Here is a 19,177-nt window from a genome sequence, read left to right as displayed (position 1 = left end):
ACTTTATGGGGTAAAGACATATTCAGCTGCCTTGCTCAAAGGCACCTCTGAAATGTGTAAGGGAAGTTCCCTATATTCTAAAAATTATATTACCTCAAATGAATCTGCGCCCCTGTTCAGAACACTACACCATTTCAACTTGTGGTTCAAAACCCTATAAACCCACCAATACAACCATGACTGACAAAAAAAATAGCATAATTGCAATGATTTGCTATTGCACAAAAAATACATTTCAGTGTTACTACTTTTGCTGTCGACCAAACACAAAACATTTGGTATATATTAAGATCCTATGATGTATGGTAATTGGCACAGCACTGTTCTTTGCAGTGACCTAAAAAACAAGTTCACTTCTCACCAAGTCAAAAAAGGCTGCCATATTTTTTTTCCTCAAAACACCAATAAAGCATGAGATGACAAGTCACATCCATAACAACACTGCATGACTGCAGCATAACCTAATTGTGGGCTACAAGGCATCCATTTGCTTTTAGATCCTTGTGCTGTGTTTCACACAGAAGGACAATCAGGTTATGAGAGCATGTTGACAGTTCGATGGCTGCAGGACTTTATTCATTTCTGCTCCAGTGAGCCAACATTAGCATGCATGTGGTGGGTGGGGTGCTCCTGTGTGAACGAAGCAGAGTTCTCAGGTTTCATTGACCACCTGCAGAACCCTGCTACTGATGGATCAGTAGTGGCAGGGAGCTCTCAGCAGCCCACCTGATAAATGCCAGACACCAAGGCATGAAGGTGTATGTGGAGTGCATTGGTCTGTGTAAATCAAATTGTTTACTAAAACTGTGGTGCTCCCACGACAATTTCGAACTGTCAAGAGGGCCAGTGTGCACATGTGTGGTGTGAACCCCCTTAAATTTGTATGCGGGGGTCTGAACCTTGATCAGATGAGGTAACCGTAGTTTACATTGTGTTAGAAATGCCACATAGGGCTTCCTGGAATCAACTTTTCATAATTGCAGCCGACAGAGTTGTGCACCCGCAACCTTAGCACTTGCCACTGGAGCAGAAACATACTAAGTCTCCAAAGAGAATTCCCAGAAGTGATTTTTTTCAACAAGGTGAAACTGTGGCCTTTTTTGCTGTAAATATTTAGTGCATTTTAAAATGGAACCAGAATCTATGCACAATGCAAATTTCACTAATGCTATGAAACTATCTATAAATACAAAAAGAAATACTTGTAAACATTTCACTCTTCCCAGGCACCAAGCATTTTTTGAGAGCTATTACAAAGAAAAAGGCACTGTGCTAAAGCGAATGAAAAAAACCCTTCTCCTGGTTTTTAATCTTGCGTTACCCAATAAAGTTTATCCAAAAGGTTTTATTTTGCTTCACTAGTATGCATAATTTAAAAGTAGGACATTGATCTACCAAATGTAACTAGGTATGTACCTGAAAAGGAAATAATTCCTAAATATTAGGAGCACCAAATGTGTTTTAGCGCTGTAGCATAGTATATTGTCATGAATTGTTATGACTTGTATTCTTTGGCATTTGACTCAGCATGACTCAGATTTGTTCTTGGTTTTGCTGTTCGGTGCTTTCTACCGTCTTTGTTACCGATTTGTTGCTTTACTGTTGTATATGTTAGTTGTTCCATGTACAGCACATTGTATGCAGTGATGGCTGTTTGAAAGTGCTCTATAAATACAGTTGAGTTGAGTTGAATTAGATTATCTGTTTCATTGTTATGTATTGTCTTGTGGCAAATATGTCGTGTTCTGTTACTTGAGTGTTGCTATTCTTAAACACAACACCGTTAGCGTTCACAACCGTGGGAATGGAGAGATACTGGCTTTGAGTGCATCTGCTGTTCCTGTGTTCATGTCAAAGACGGACACACATTAGCTGTGTTTTGGTTGTCCATAAACAGGAGTTCACTGACTAATACTTACGTAATCCATAGCAGACACTCTTATATATTAATGTAGCAAATAGGACATCATGTTACAAGACTACATCAAACACAGACGGGAAGCTTTGTGTACTAATGCACACTTGTAGACATGACTGTCCCTATGTTAGAACTAAAATCAGGCATCAGGCACAACAGGCTTCCTTTTTAGATGATCGAGCATCCCTGTCTTGCTGCCTTGAGAGGCAGGTTTGCATCATATTAGGTATTTTTGGTTAAATAGACCAAACCTTCGGTTGCTAATGTTGATTAGCCATGTGATTGCTTTAGCCATAGTGCTTTCTGTTTACATCACGGATGACGGATGATGACCATAACTGCACTGTGTGTCACAAAGATGCCAGCAGGAACAGCGGGAGAAAAAAAACAAAGCATCAAATAAATAAACACGGAAACACACACAATAAATGACTCGTCGACAATTTAACTAATTGTCACCAATTTTGATTGTTGACATAGTTCGGACTAGAAGACGAATCTTGGCAGCCCTAAAGTATCATGAATCTGTCTTTGTTCATTGTGATACAGATGAATGTATTGCTTGTGTTTAGAAAAATACAGGGGAAGAAGATCTTGAAATATTAATCAGATATTAAATCACCATCACAATATTGAGGGGGGGGATGGTCACAATTACATTATTTTTCAAAATCGTTCAGCTGTCGCTGAATTAAATCTTTGCATAATTTCTCCTGTTTACACCAACACAATAGATTTAATTTAAAAAAACAAAACAATGCGGTTGACAAACTTCTTCCTTTAATGTAAGCGGCGGACAAAAGTATGGCACTTCACATTTAGGAACATTTATGCAAACTCAATTTTCAAGGGATAATGTTCAAAACTCTGCCATTGTGCAAATATGCAAAGACACACTTTAGGTGGAAAATGCGGTTTTGTATGAATCACCTGGTTGTATTCAAGAAAAGACAATAAATAATTGTGTCTATGAAAGACAATATGGCCGTATACTGCATATGTATATACAGCTTATGATGTGCAAGTAAATACAGTCAGCAGTGTTAGTTTCACTGTGATTGTGTGTGTATATCTTATCTGATGAACAAAATGTAACTATAAATACGTCACACACACACACACACACACACACACACACACACACACACACACACACACACACACGCACGCACGCACGCACACACACACGCACGCACACACACACACACACACACACACACATACACACACTCTGCTGGAAGTCTTTAAGGACTCGATGATGTAAGACTGCCAGGTTATCCCATGTCTTTAGTTAAAGTTCCCTTTTGGGTGCTGTTCAAATGCCAACAAAATGTACATATGTTGAGGGCAAGTACAGTAAATATTCCAAACTATTTCTAAATATCTTTACATCTAGGGCGGCTGGCTGATCTGACTTCCATCACTGTCAAGGACTTCAGTTTCTGCCAAACCTCAAACTATTATTTTGCATGGAGTTACTTGTCTAGGACTGATTGACACATTACAGTCCCTCTGAAGGATAATTAAAGACAGGCGACCTAAAGCAAACACACAGCATGAAGAAATGATTTCAATTTCCACAATGAACCCAGGTGTGATCTCTGAATCAAAGTTCAAGTATGCCTGTGCAACTGAAGACTCCCCACGCTTGCTCTGAGGCTCTGAATGCAAACGTACCCTGCCCTTATTTTCAATGATTTTTATTAAAAAGATCAACACTGATTGGGTAGTTCTGTTGTCTATACACTGTATGTTAAAAAAACAAACAAAAAAAAAATCCACAGTTAGTTACGTCTTTTCAGCCAGCAAAAAAAATAAAATAATTGAATTGAATTGACACCAGCTTGAGCAATTGTTTACTCAGGAGATGCAATGAATTTTTGTCTGAAAATGATTCCCGCCCCGCTGCCTCATGTGGGCTAATAAATGTTAATGTTAATCGCTGTGGAAAATCAGAGATGAGTGGTTATGCCAAAGTTGTGAAGTCGGACGGTGACGTTTTTGGTGAATGAGGTGTAAAAACTCAAATCAAATTAACCACATGACTGACTATTTTCTTTTTGTGGTGCATTAGATGTGACTAATACAAATCTACTTGAGTGCTGTCCTGTTAAAACAATACTTATCTTGGCTGAAACCCATTAGTGCGCTTATTGGTTTGTCACGCAAAACAGCTCAGAAACTTCCCTCAGGCTTTTATTAATTGAATTCTGAAGGCTCTATCTCATTCACAGTTCTAGGCGGCGCATGGCAAAGCACGGTTTACCTTTACTGAGAGCAGACAAGCTACACCAGTTGTGTGCAGGGATTTTTCTTTAACCATTCCAGCCAGCCACCTTTGCGAGTGGCCGGCACAGACTACTGCTGTTAGCAAAGAATGGGGCCCGCGACCAACACACCTGGGTGAGATCTAGCAAACACCCGAGTGACTCCTGGCAAATCGCTAGGACGAACCGCGCACACGGCCGTGCTTTTTTGGCAGGGATTACACTCCAAAAAACACGCAGTGCTGCATGTCTGCAGGTATAAGAAGATACATGTACAGCGTTTACAGCTCTTCAGGGGGAAAAATAGACTTTGTGGCACGAACCCAAGAGTTTAACAGACACCATGGACAATGTTAAAGCTGTTTGAGAGAAAGCACAACAGAGCATTCCACATTGATGCTGTCACCGATTGTGAACTGAAAGAATATTTTGTGCATAAACTGATTTGGTTGTGAACAGGGGCTTTTGTGAAATGAGGTTCCACTGTAGTAAGGTGCTGGCAACTGGTGGGAGTGTGAAGCATTGTGGGTGCCGTGCATCATACTGTACGTGACATTGACTTTGGTGATTGATCTCCAATGGGAGCATAAATAAATAATTGGCAGAAATAATCCGGGCGCAAGACAGGGATCATAGAAGATAAGACTCACAAAATAATTTTTGTCTTACACCCACAAAGTCAAGCCTAACTTCTACTACAGTGAAACTCCTCTACAACGAAACCTACACGGGCGAAAATACCCCCTTGGGTGAATAAATCTTCATGCATTAAACCCATTCCCACTTTTCTGCCCCCCCCCACAACGAAAAATCCCCGTTATTTTTCTCTGCCCTTGCCTCGCAACGAGATTCACTACAATGAAAACAAGCCTTCCGCAAAAGTCTAATCCAACCTTAGCCTACAGCAACTCCTACTGCTTAGCTCTGAAACGGCAACAGCAAACACCACAGTAGTACAGGAAGTATTTGTTTTTGTTAGTTTCAGATGCAGCACGAACGTTCCATTGCTAAAATGGCTACAAAAACGGACCTTTGCAGACCAAGGACTGAAGAATAGAAAAGCTTTAACCCTTGAAGACAGGATAAAAGTAACAAAAATGAAAGATGGAGCAAGCAAAGTAAAAGACATTATGCAAGAAATTGATTTAAGTGAAAGTGAATGCTGAAATTCACAATTTATTTCCCTTTTTTTTCTTTCTACGCTGGCTATATGAAGTGTCAAATAAGTTTATGCGCACACTTATGCACTATTGGAATAAAAACAAAGAGTACACATACAGTACGTGTGTGTGTGTTTACATCAGATACATTTGCTATCGCGAAAGTCCCCTGTTGTGAAAAATTTCTTGCTGCAAACATGATTTCGTTGCAGAGGAATTTCACTGTACATCCTGTAACATGCATATAAATAAAGATGATTTGTTGTATGATAGACATAAGGCAAATGTGCTTATTTCATTTGTTCTGAAGTGGACCAAATTTACAGCAGTCGCCTTGCTTCTGTGACGGAGTTCAGCTCCCTGTTACAATAGCTCTAACCTTCTCCTGTATCTGTGCATTTCCACCTTCTGTCTTATATGGTGTGCATTGGGTGTCGTGCTAACCTGTTTTGCACTATTGACAGAATTTTAGCCTTGACATTCTTTAGTGTCGAATATTGGTGCCAATAATTAATTGACAGTTGAATTACAACAGCTTCACTCTCCCGTGCATCATGTTAAAATGTTTTCAGTACCACAGCATTTTGCAGAGAATATTTGTCAATGATGCTCTAACCGTGCAGGGTTTCACCTCAACCTGTAGCCGGAATATCCACTTGAGTGAATGAGTGAGTGAGAGAGAAAGAGTGAGAGACGGTTCGTAAAAGAGACAAGGACTAAATGGCGCATACGTTTCGAACCAAACTGTTAGAAAACCACAGCTTTTTATTTTTTTAATATACTGTATATCAAACTTCATTTTGCTGGATATGCGAGCGAAGGCATGCATGCTGTGATCATACGATTACAATTCCAGCACTTTGAAACAACATGTTGGATTGAACAAGTAGAGGTAATCAAACTCAGGACCGCTTGCAAGGCAAATGCCAATGTAAAGGGAGCTCTCTCTCTCTTTCTCTCTCTCATCCTGTCTGTCAAACTGTCCATCCATCCATCTGTCCGTACCACCATCTCATCCATCCATCTTGCTTGATTATCATTATTTTCACGATTATACACTACTATATTTACTTATTTACTTGGGTTTATGTTTGATCTTCCAATTTATGTCGAGCAAAATTTCCAGCTGCGGTTGCTCTTCAAGTGCTGAGTTGAGTTGAGAATCATTTTACCATACTGTACTGTATTTCCTCCTTTTGCTACCCTCCAGTTGAGGTATGACACAATCCTTTCTCCTGTATTAATTCTCTTCCTCTGGCTTTCGAACAAAACAGGGAGATGTTGGGAGGGGAAGAAAAAGGATAGGTGGAAAAAAAGGACACCTGCCTATGAGTCAGTCCACAGTGCACTGAAAATGCGTCAATGAGTACCCTTCTTTCTCTTTCTGACCCATCATCACTTTGGCCCTCTGCAGGTGCAATTATGCAGTGGTGCTATCGGAGATGTGTCAATTTCCAGATCCAACGTGCTTCAGCCTGCCACTTTGCTTCATCTGTGTGAATATTTTAGAGGCTGTAATATGACGGAGGAAAAGTAGTAGTTTGGAATGCCCATTGGACGACACTGGGAGTAGTTGGGAAACCACAACTATTTCAATGCAGGGGAACTTGATTTTATAAATACGATCTGCTCTGGGGAAACGCAAAAGGTATGGCTCAGAATTCCAGCCGCTCAACCCCTACCTTTATCCATTCAGCCAAGTAGAGACGGGGAGCACATCAGCAGCAGATATGATTTGTGGCGGTCACAAGAAGAGGATGAGGGAAGAGTGAAAATATGGATCGCATTTTGTCCACGTGCAATCACTCTTAAAGAGGTATTTTCAGAAAACTTTACATGACGGGTAGGAGAATGATGGGAATTACAAGACAGCTTTCTCTGCTCCCTATTTCATTTTCTTTTCCTACGCCTCTCACTTTACATTTCTCAAAATCTATCAGCCTCCATCTCTGTGTGGCTCCGTGGTAATTCTAGAGGCCTGAGAAATAATGACTGCCTCGGTTTCCCCCTCACTCTGTAGTGTCTAGATGCGAAGTGAGTCGAATTCTTTTTGGAGAAGAAACCGAATCATTTGTGTTTTTAATGGCTGCATTTCCGTCCTTAAACTCTTCTTTTTCTGGTCTTGGGAGGAAGTGAAATAATTAAAACATCTGCACTTCTACATCAAGTAAGGCTTGCTGCTTGTTGGCCAGAGGCTTGAATCTATTACATCTGGGATCACAATGACTTTTGGCTGATGACTGAGGGGTCCAGTTCAAATAACCCCCTTGAACCTCAGCTTTCCGCTCGCACACAACCAAAAGACTGATGTGAGTATTTGGACACGAGTATGAGGCTAGTTTGGCTGTGTAACACCATAAACGACAGAGCCAATACACGATGAACACTTCACAATGATATTTTTCAAAAGGTCAGGCATTTTTCAAATGGAGAAACATGCATCGAGGCCATTCGACCCACAGCCTGCTAAATAATGCTAATTACCCACTACACCTATAGCACACTTAGCTAGCTCACAGCTAAAAAAAACCCCTTTCCTCTCGCATGGATAGTTCGACTGTCTGTGACTTTCTCACGGCTTATTACACAGTGGGCTCCATCATATCCAGCATGGATTCTGCAGAGATAAATTATCTCACCATTTCCAATTACCCAAAGGTGGTTTCAGTAATAGCTGGGCGCTCAGAACCTGCTCCTGTCAACACATGAATGAAACACTCATCATTTGTTTAACAGACTTATTTTAGGCCAGGAACATGCCAGATGACAGGGGGGATTAGAAGATGTGGAAAACACATGTTCATCAACCACAGGTTGCGTTCGGCATTTCTTGCCATGTACCTCATTTTCACACATAACTTCGAAGTAATCTGCTGCATGTTCAAGATTTCATCAACGTGGTATTTGAAATATTGGCAGTTGATGTACTAATTACCTTCATTAAGGGTTGAAAGTGTATTATTCTTAAATAGTTTATACATTTTGGTGCAACAAAATCAGTGATGGGCAGCAACACATTTGCTTCTCTCATTTAAAGATCTTGTCAAAAGTTTGGTTACATCAGACACCATTACTCAAAAACAAGTTACACGCAAGTTTAAATTAACTTTTTGCCAAATTAAAAGTGCACTCACTCAAGATTATGCGGAACATTCCAAGATGTTTTCACTAAACATCGCCTAGGCCTCTGATGATCACACCGAGCACCATTAGGTCAGAACCGGTCTATGAAGGAAAACCTTTGATTTCCATCAATCAGGAATGTCTTGCACAAGCCAGCATCATCAGCCCAAACATTGTTTTTGTGTATAAGTAACAAGCCAGGAATCAACAAAATCTGCCATAAACTGAAACCTGATGAAACAAGTGTCAAGTATAGCCAGATACTTCATTTAGGCCAAGGAAATTTTGTTTTTCAATAGTTGTCTAGGAAAGACAGAAAGGTGCTGGCCCAACCTCATCAATCACATTTGCAGCATACCATATGGACAAAGGACACTCCCTTCCGGAGTGTCGAGGCATGTCATTGACTTATTTGACCAGTACCAACCAATGATGGAAGCTTTGTTCTGTGGGTCAAATTATTGGAAAATTTAACTGGCGCGATGCTTTGGCTATTAATATTGAACAGGTACGACTACTTCTGAGTTCTACAGCACAACTACCTGTATTATGTTTGGGCCTCAAACATATTGTACCTGTAGATCCAAAGTCATTATAGCTCAATGGCTTCATAAAGTACTACCTAATGAATTGCCAGTGTTACAGCCAGAAAAGTCTTTGAATTGCTGTAAAAATTCTGCTCAAGACTACATTGATGATAATGTTTTACCAAATATTATAGCTGTCTAATATATATTCATACAAAACTCCTTGATACGGGTTCATCATGCCTTCTTGGGAGTAAGCTAAACGCTGAATAAATTGTGAAATCAGCATGGATAGTTTGGGTTCAAGAAGACGTACTGTACATGGCATAAAATCAAGGCATATTAAGGCGGACAAAGAGAAAAGAACAGCGCACTTTAAAATGGACGACGACATACACAGCGAAACAAATTGAACTCCAGTCACCTGTCCCAAAACATTGCCAAGACCAGAGATAAGGTTGATGCACTTAACGTATGTACACACTGTCCATAACCTTAAAAAAATAAAATATAACCGTCATATGTACAATATACAGTATATCATACATTTTATGTTGTATTTATTCATTCATTCATTCATCTTCCAAACCGCTTTATCCTCACTAGGGTCGCGGGGGGTGCTGGAGCCTATCCCAGCTGACTTCGGGCAGTAGGCGGGGGACACCCTGAATCGGTTGCCAGCCAATCGCAGGGCACACAGAGATGAACAACCACGCACGCCCACACTCACACCTAGGGACAATTCAGAGTGTTCAATCAGCCTGCCATGCATGTTTTTGGAATGTGGGAGGAAACCGGAGTACCCGGAGAAAACCCACGCAGGCCCGGCGAGAACATGCAAACCCCACACAGGGAGGCCGGAGCTGGAATTGAACCCGGTACCTCTGCACTGTGAAGTCGATGTGCTCACCACTGGACTACCGGGCCGCCCTTGTTGTATTTATGATATCCAAATTATATAGTTGTATCACAACTCTACCAACAGTCACTGCACGACATTACAAGTTGGCAAAAAACAACCCCACCCACCCCCACCCCCCATAGTTACCATACGTCAAGCAGACAAAAGATGCCCCAATCATCATGAATGCAACACAAAATAATAGATGGAGGAATTGTTGAAAGACAGACGCACAGAAAATACTGGAAAAGGTCCCCTCAGACTTCCAGCTTTCATGGAAAATGATAAATAAGCAAGCAAACATACAACCACGTGATCCTCACAAGCATTAGATCCCGCATTCATAACCCCCATCAGCATACTTACGGTACTTTACAATGACTCAACTCAGCTTTATTAATACTGTATTGCACTTAAACAATAACATCATACACAGGCAAAAGGAAGGCCTTGCCAAAGTGGACACTCTCAGCCATCATGAGCAGGTCATTCATGGAAGATCTGGAACTTAAGTGCCCTAAAAACAGCACCCACACTTTGGAACATCATACTTTGGAGGAATTGAGTGGACAGCATACAGGGAATAATTAAAAAAGGACCAGCCCAAACACTCACAAAACAAGTCATCAGGATGGTCTAAGATGGCAACATAAAAGTCAAGCACAAAAAAGTAACAGATAATTCCATAGCATTATCCGGCAGGGGAGGGGTTCAACGAAAGGGTGAAACCGGCCTTGAGGAAACATGATGCGAACACTCACACAGCAAAGCCAAACAAAAGACTCAGACATACTGGTAAACCCAAGGACAAAATTGAGAAAAAGAATGAAGTCATACACAAAAATACCCTGCAAGTCATGCAATATGACATGCAATGGGGACACAGGCAGGGCATTCAACACATGAAAAAACAACAACACTGCAATGTGGAAATGGAATGTGGAAAGGAAACAACCGGGAGGCACACATGTGAAATGAAAGAAAAAGCAGAGTAGACAAACTTGAAATCGGCCATTAACGACCACTGCAAGAGAGAAAAACACATTATGGACTGGGACAATGCCAAAGTCATCCATGCTGAAAGTAACAAAATAGCACAGCTGCATTAAAGAAGCCAGACATCAGAAACTGGGCCCTGGGGACAACCAACAGAGGTGACGGATCCTACACATGATCTCACACGTGGGATGCAGTCCTTGAAAAGGTGCAAGAATGCAAGGAGCGCCAAACTAACTTGCATAAAAAAACACAGAATAACACATCACAGTAATACCATGTGAACCTCTAATGGAGGCAACAGAAGTGAAAGAAGCATGCATGTAAGGTCAATCATAGGGATGCTCCGGTCGATCGATGGGCGATAATTATCGGTTGATATTCATGAAAAAGTACGTGATCAGTGAACGTGATCAAAGCCTTTCATGGTTGATCGAGCACCCTGTTTATCTAATTTTTCTGGTCTGGGGGTGACGAACTAGCCCGATGTATTTCTTTTCCATTTTTACTTCATGGAACAAGAAAACAGCACAAGAACACAACATATTACTGCCTTTTTATTCCATTACTGTATTGATAAGCGTTGGCAAAAAAGTCACCCTAATGGGGCTGATTTTCTATTCACATGCATTGGCTTTGCCTTCGATGGAAACGACTGTCACCGCTGCCAGAGGACTAGCATTAGCATCTCGCTTCATTGCGCTAAGCTCAGCAGTTGGAAACCTTTGATGGCAACCAAGAGTTTGAGAATGGGCAGCGGTTGCTTTCTGGACTTGTTGACATTCAATTTTGATTGCTGCAGTAATCTCAGTAGTCAGTGTTATATTTCTCGATTTGATCATTTACGATATAGCAGAGCGGTATGATTTAACGTCACATCAGATCTCATCAAGGTGACGTGGGTGACACCAGTGTTCAGATTAAAAATAAAAAAAACGACGACACCTCGATGTTACTTGAAGCACTCTTCTTATTTTACTTCAACAACTTTTTCGATTTTTTATGACACTTAATTATTAAATTATTAATTTCATAGTCATAGTCCAGCGGGATTGCCAATTTAGCATATGGACTCCTTGCGATCTTAACATAAAACATGAGATGGAGTAAAATTGTTTTGTCAAAAATAGCATATATTGCTCCATCAGTTAAAAGGAGAACATAAGGAGAAACATTCAAGAAAGTGGGACATGCCATTCAAATAATGCTGGCAAGGGAGTGGGTGCAATGAAATGCATAAAACTAAAGATAGAGGAAAAGACTGGATGTCTCATCCCTCACCGAACCTCAGTTGACTCAGTAGCTGCAAGAGCCTGCCAAAAACATAACCTCATCAGGGTTTGAAGACACCTGGCTTTTCACACCAGGACATGTAAAATGACTTTTACAGCTGTCTCACCGTCCATTACCTGTTTGGAGGGACAGCAGGGCTCCATGTCATTCAATAACATGTAAGGTGTGGGTCTCTCCAGACTCAAATCATGAGTATCCTATTGGCACACAGCCCAGTTTGGTGAAGTTATGTGTAGTGTACTTCACTGTGAATGATGTTGAGCAAGGAGCAGTGAAGGAACTTTGCGGATTATCTCTGCTCTGTAGGCCCCTACCGCCTTAGTTAGGGCAGCGTAACTCCGAGACTAATAAATATATCCTGTCGGATTGCATATCATATCGTCACCCTTGGCATCCTCTCGATGTGTTATCGTAGATAATGTGATAGACTGAATGTCTGTGCTCGGGCAGGATGTTATAAGACTGAGGTGTACGTCCGAATATTATAAGCCACCTTGGCGTGCCCAACTACAGATGCTCCGATGAGGCCAATTCTGTCAGGAGCAGACAAACTCAACTGTTGGGTCAGCACACTCACATTAACATAGTCAACCACCCTTTTCCAGACACTGTCGTCCCACGTAGGAAAGCTCTGCAGCTCTCAGCCGGAAATGTCACGCAACAATTTTAGTAATATATGTTGAAGAGTAGTTCCAAAAACCAAGACACCACGGAAAATCCAGTAAACACAAACTGTAAAAGTATACTGTTATGAATCATGACTGGTGTCACGGTTTGGTTGAGTGCAGTGGAGCTAAATACTCTACGCAAGAGAGTAGTCAGACGAGACGATGTCAAGGGGCGCCAATCTGACCAATAGCTTCTGTTGAAGTGAAACACTCACATGGTTGATTATCTATAAATTCAAGCATCTATTCTACTAGCTCTAAATCATACAGGTTTTGTAAGTTCATGGACGTAATAACTTTTTTTTCCCTTTTTTACCTGTAAGGCATCCCCTAGGTCAGCCATACTGATTTCCGGGTCCTCTGTGGTGTTGAAAGGAACTGGAGTTATCCTGATGAAGGTAAGGACACGAGGTTCAGGATACCTCCACAGCATTAGTCCGCCGCTATCTTCTGTTTCACCGTAGAACACAACCTCATGTGGTCCTGGCCATCTTTGGGAACCTGCCAAAAAGTAAAAGAGTAACATGAGGTACACAATGCAGACACACAGTTGCACAAAACGGTATCTGAACTCTTGGAATTACCTGGATCATTGCATCATTGGGCATACAATGTGATCTTCATGTAAGTCAAAACAAATAGCCAACCATTTTTCTTGAACTAAAGCCACACAAACCACTATGAAGCAATTGGACTGGGCTGTAGCCCGAATGTCTAATATGGGTAAGTTATATCGAATTTGATTTTGTATTTACTTCGTGTGACATACTGCTACTGTATTAAAAATGGCTTGATAATCTGAAACATTTGTGTGAGACGAAGAGTATTAAAAAAAAGGTGCAACCTTCTTTTTTCTCTTTTTTTCTCATTTCCTGTGAGAAAAGTAATTCTTTTTGTTTTTAGTCAGTCCTTGTCAGATCTCATGTATACATTCTGAATGAAAATCTGATCTGGATTTTGACCAGAGATTGTAAAATTTAGGGGTGATGCATTTATAGGTGTTTCTATGGAACCCAAAACAAAAACATCAATGTTTTCATGCTTTCAGAATGTTTATGCGAACAAGAAGCAATATAAACAGCGGGGTTGAGTAAACTTTTTTTTTCTGTAGCGTAAACAGTCATTGACTGCACGATGGCAAGCACCTGAAAAAGCCGGATGACATGGATCAAAACATTTGAGTGGTGTTTGAATAAAATTGCGGCTGCTGTTTCGTATCCAAGTCCTTTGGAAAAATGTTTATTTTTTGGGGGGAGGGGGGAACAAAAAGTGGGTCTCCTGGGGGTACAAAACTGATACTCTTTGTAGAGAACATATTTTAAGGAGTAGCAAAATCTGTCTGTGGGCAAATGTTTCTTTCATCTTAAGAGGCCGGCATATAACTCCGCTGCAAACAGAGGATGAAACAAAAGCAAAAACAGACACTTTCATGGTTTTGCTTTCAGTCGCATTAGCAGAGACCCTTTTAATTTTTTTTCTCCCTATATCTTTCACTTCTCTCTGAGTCCATTCCATCCTTTTGTCAGCCCTTGGGGGGTGCTTGCACTTCTCTGTACTTTGGGGACTGCTTTCCTCTGCCAGTTGACAACATGTTGCAAACAGATTGTTCCCCGCGTCCCTGTTCTAGGAATATACATTCTTCAAAGATGCAAGAGTAAAACACTGGGGGCGGGAAAAAAAACAAAAACAAAGAGTCAACCACAGTTGACAAAGTGGATGCCTTGTCTCGAGCTAAGGAGAAGTTTGATCCTCTTTGTATCATGTTCCCTTGTGTGCATGTCGAGAGCAGCACACGCAAAGCACCAAGAAAGTGAATACACAGCATGTTACTGAAAGTACAACCAGCCAGATAAGTCTGATTAAACTCCTGTCCATAGAGGACTTTGATTGATCTGCTCCATATACTCTCAAGGCGCAGAAAGACAGTTTGTTAACTATTTCAACCACACCGACTACATGATAATAGAAAAATCAGTTGAACTTAGTCCAAAATTAAACTGTAACTTATTTTATGTTCCGAACAGACAGAAAATCTCGGGTGGACACAGCGCTCAGATAACTAGGAATACAAATTGTCAGCCGTGTTTCCCCTTACAAGTACCATTCATACCTGAGTCCTGGATGTACTGAAAGTGTCCTGTTCGCAGGTCATCAGAGCTGTGTTCTGAGCGAGAACAGGGGGAACCCGGAGAGGACGGTGGCTGGGTCTGGAAGGTCTGGCCTGTAGGGAAGTTTTCCAGCGAGTCCCCTTTCTGTGCAGAGTGATATGCTTGGAGGTGTTCCTCCACCAGCCTCAGGCAGTTAAGATGTTCCTGTCCCCAGAAAACCTGTCAAGCAAAAGCACAGCAGCAGGACTTCAAATGAGTGGAGAAAACCGAACTAACATAGCTCGATGATTAATTCAAGGGAAAAAAACGGTTTGGGAGTACAGTGAGTGAAAAGTATGCACTTCATAAATCAGTGCTACATATTTTGCTCCAGTGAAAAAAATCTGCAATTTTCCACTTCAAAATTCGACACACAACACCCCATAATGACAATGTGCCCAAAAAGTTGAGATTTTGACAAATGTATTACAAATAAAATACCGTACATACTAAAAAATCACATGTACTTAACAATGGTATGCTTGTTTTTTTGTCAAGAATTTACCTCAGGTGGATTCTCTTTCCACTGATCTTCCCTGAGACCTGTCAACATCTTAATTTGAGTCTGCAGTGATACACACCTTTCTAATACTTGGTGCATGCCGGAGCACAAAACAAGCATGAAGTCACTTGAATTGACCGTAGACCTCCAAGACAGGATTGTCTTGAGCCACAGATCAGGGGACAGATACAGAAAAAAAAATATATATATATATATATATATATATTAATGAGGACAGAGTGCCACATCAACAGCCGCCTCCACAATTCAAGAGTGAAAAACCGGTTGAGGTAATATACGGATCCAAGCATTAGAAATTGCCTAAACTCAGAAAGAAGGAACACGAGAAACTCGAGATCAGAAAGAAGGAACACGAGGAACACGGGGAACACGGGGAACACGAGAAACTCGAGAAATACCAAGGGCTCAGAGAGGAGCTGGAGAGAGCCTGGAAGGTAAAGGTGACAGTCGTGCCTGTGGTGGTCGGAGCACTCGGGGCAGTGACCCCCAAACTAGATGAGTGGTTGCAACAGATCCCGGGAACAACATCGGACATCTCGGTCCAGAAATGTGCAGTGCTGGGAACAGCAAGGATACTGTGCAGAACCCTCAAGCTTCCTGGCCTCTGGTAGAGGACCCGAGCTGAATGAGGGACGGACACCACCCGAGGGGGGGTGAGACGAGGAATTTTAATTTTTTTTTATATATGATGCTCTGAAAATCCAATGGACACCATTAGTGGCCTCCATTATCCATATATGGAAAGAGTTCAGAACCACCATGACACTCACTACAGCTGGCTACCCGTGTAAACTGAACGAGCGGGGTAGAAGAACTTTTGTCACGGAGCTCCAGCGTTCCTGTATGGAAAGAGGAGAACCTCCCAAAAGGAGAATCACCTCTGCAGCAATACACTCATCAGGCCTCCATGGCAGAGTGGCCAGATAGAAGCCACTGCTTCGCAAAAGGCAGCTGGCCAGGAGTTTGCCCAAAGCCACCTGGAAGGAGTCTCAGACCATGAGAGGCATAACTCTCGAGACTGATGAGATGTATATACACACTAAACAGTCAGGCGTGAAACGCGGGTCTTATATTTAGAGGAAAGCAGGCACCACTCATCACCTGGCCAATACCATCCCTTTAGTGAAAGAAACATGGAGAAGAATTGTGTGGATTTTTCAGAAGCAGGAACTGGGAGACTAGTGAGAAAAGAGGGAAAACTACTGCAGCAATACACACAGACATCCCGGATGGAAACCTGCTCCAGAGCGCACTTGACCTCAGACTGGGGCGGTAGATCATCTTTCAGCAGGACACGAGTTTGAGCACAGAGCCAAGATAGCAAAGGAGTGGCTTGAGGACAACTCTGTGAATGTGATTGAGTGGCCCAGCTGAAATGAAGACATTTGAAAAAGGTTGTTCACTGATGCGCCCCGTCCAACCTGATGCCGCTGAAGAACTGCTGCAAGGAAATGGGCGAAAGTGCCCAACTTTAAAGTATTTGGTGTTCCAAGCTTGTGGCGTCCTGTTCAGAAAGGCCGTAATTGCGACCAGATCCATCAACACAGAATTGGAGAATACGTACACTATGTACTCCATTCGTTCTCATATGCTAATTAGTTATTTATCCATCCACCCATTTTCCGAGCCGCTTTATCCTCACAAGGGTCGCGGGGGTGCTGGAGCCCATCCCAGCCGTCTTCGGGAGGTAGGCGGGGGACACCCCGAACCAGTTGCCAGCCAATTACAGGGCACACAGAGACAAACAACCATCCGCGCTCACATTCATAGCTAGGGACAATTTCAAGTGTTCAATAAGCATGCCATGCATGTTTTTTGGAATGTGGGAGGAAACCGGAGTACCCCGAGAAAACCCACGCAGGCCCGGGGAGAACATGCAAACTCCACACAGGGAGGCCGTAGCCGGGATCGAACCTACAACCTTTGCACTGTGAGGTTGACGTGCTAACCACTGGACTGTCTTAGCTATTTATTTATTTAATTAACTTGCAGAAAAGGTCATTTTGGCTGTTGAGTGGAGAATATTGAAAACAAAAATATTTTGAATTGAGGCTGTAACATACAATGTGAAAAAAGTGAAGCTCTGTGAATAATTTCTGAATGCACTGTCAGCACGCACAGTAGTTATCTGCACAGGTGACTCAGAGGTGTTACGCACAATGCCCCCCATAATTATCGGCATCACTGGGTATGATGTGTTAAAAGCCTTAAAATTAATTTAGTTTTTAATTGCAGGAGCCTACTCTCATTCTGAAAATTGTAGAAAAGTCCCCATTAAAAAGCTGTGGAATCAATTGAAGAGGAGAGTGCAGAAGAAAAAGCCCAGGTCGCTGAGTGAGAGATTGCGTCAAGAGGAATGGTCCAAGATCCCTCTTTCTGTATTCTCCCATTTTGTGAAACATTAGGAGACAATCAGGTGCTGCTTTGTTGGCAAAAAGGGACTGTACAAAGTACAGTCAAACCTCAGTTTTCGAACGTCTATGTTCTCAACCAAATTGGTTTTTGACCCAAAATGTCGATTTTTTTATGCTTCGGATTACGACCGAAAATCGGTTCTCGAACAAACTCAGCGCACTTGAATGCGCCACTTGACTCCTTTCGCCTTCCTTACACGAGGAAGTGACGTTTCATCGGGCAGACGAGGAAGTGACGCTTCCTTGTGTAGCGTTCCATTGTGAGCGGACGTGTTCAATAAAGATTTTTTTTTTAAAAAGAGCGTGGTGTCGGTTTTCGCACAAATTGGTTTTCGAACAGCCTTCTGGAACGGATTATGGTCGAAAACCGAGGTATGTACTAACGTCAAGGGTGCTAATGATTGTGCCACACGGGGGATTTGACGGAAAAATAATTTGTTAATGTGGATTTTTTTTCCCCCACTGAATAAATGCACTTGAATTGGTTGGAATTTCCTCTTTTTTTTCATTCTCAATCATTAAGTCTACATTATTTAGGAAAAAAAACAACAACCTGATTTTATCAAAAGCTAAAGAATACATCTTAACCAGGAGTGTCAATAATTATGGAGGAAACTATCTATGCAGTTGGTCATTTTTCACCATTTTCCTCCAAAACAAAATGAGAAACAATCACATGAGTCAAGACTTGACAGTATATCATCAAGAACTACCCAACACAACCTAGATGGTGACCCCCTTCCCACACTCCATCAAAGTGAGTCTGCTGGGGTTTGGACAAAGGAACAGGAATCTCTGAGTCAAAAGCTTTTCACACATGGTGCTGTGTGCCTGCCTCCTACCACCTAATGCGTGCATACGGGTTTATGACTAAACTCTGAAAACAGGAAAATTTGGGGAGTTTCTTTTCAGCCATTTGGAGAGAGAAAATAAGATGAAGAAATCGGAAGGAATTCCAGTGGTTTTTGTGCAGCATTAAAACACCACAAACACCAATATTTTCAAAGGGAAACATGCTATTATGTATTAAGGGCAACCGCTGAAAAAAGATAGAGAGCAGGGTCACTCTGAAGAAGTGATGTGGAACAATACATTAGTAATAATGCAATCAGTTCGTCACACTGAAGAGGGGATTTTTTTTCAGATGGGACATTATGTAACCGAGAAAAAAAAAAAGAAGCCACATATAAAATATAACCCAGCCTAGAAATAGCCTAATAATGTTCCACTACTTAACTGG

At 41.7% G+C, this 19,177-nt stretch overlaps 1 protein-coding gene across 2 annotated transcripts in view; it reads right to left on the bottom strand.

Moving 5' to 3' along the window:
- vps13b (vacuolar protein sorting 13 homolog B) overlaps positions 1-19,177 on the bottom strand; it is a 343,076-nt gene that overhangs the window by 65,047 nt on the left and 258,852 nt on the right. For both annotated transcript variants that reach the window (XM_086112801.1, XM_086112800.1), the window contains exons 40-41: positions 14,964-15,180; positions 13,170-13,354 (exon numbers count right to left, since the gene is read on the bottom strand). In XM_086112801.1, coding sequence (XP_085968927.1) covers positions 13,170-13,354; positions 14,964-15,180 — 402 coding nt within the window. The remainder of the gene's footprint in view (positions 1-13,169; positions 13,355-14,963; positions 15,181-19,177) is intronic.

Source organism: Hippocampus guttulatus, chromosome 6, assembly GCF_054856545.1.
Source record: "Hippocampus guttulatus isolate MCC_2025c chromosome 6, RoL_Hgut_1.0, whole genome shotgun sequence".
In the NCBI taxonomy this organism is placed as follows: domain Eukaryota; kingdom Metazoa; phylum Chordata; class Actinopteri; order Syngnathiformes; family Syngnathidae; genus Hippocampus; species Hippocampus guttulatus.
Note: the sequence above shows the minus strand (reverse complement) of the source record. Positions and strands in the feature narration are given on the sequence as shown.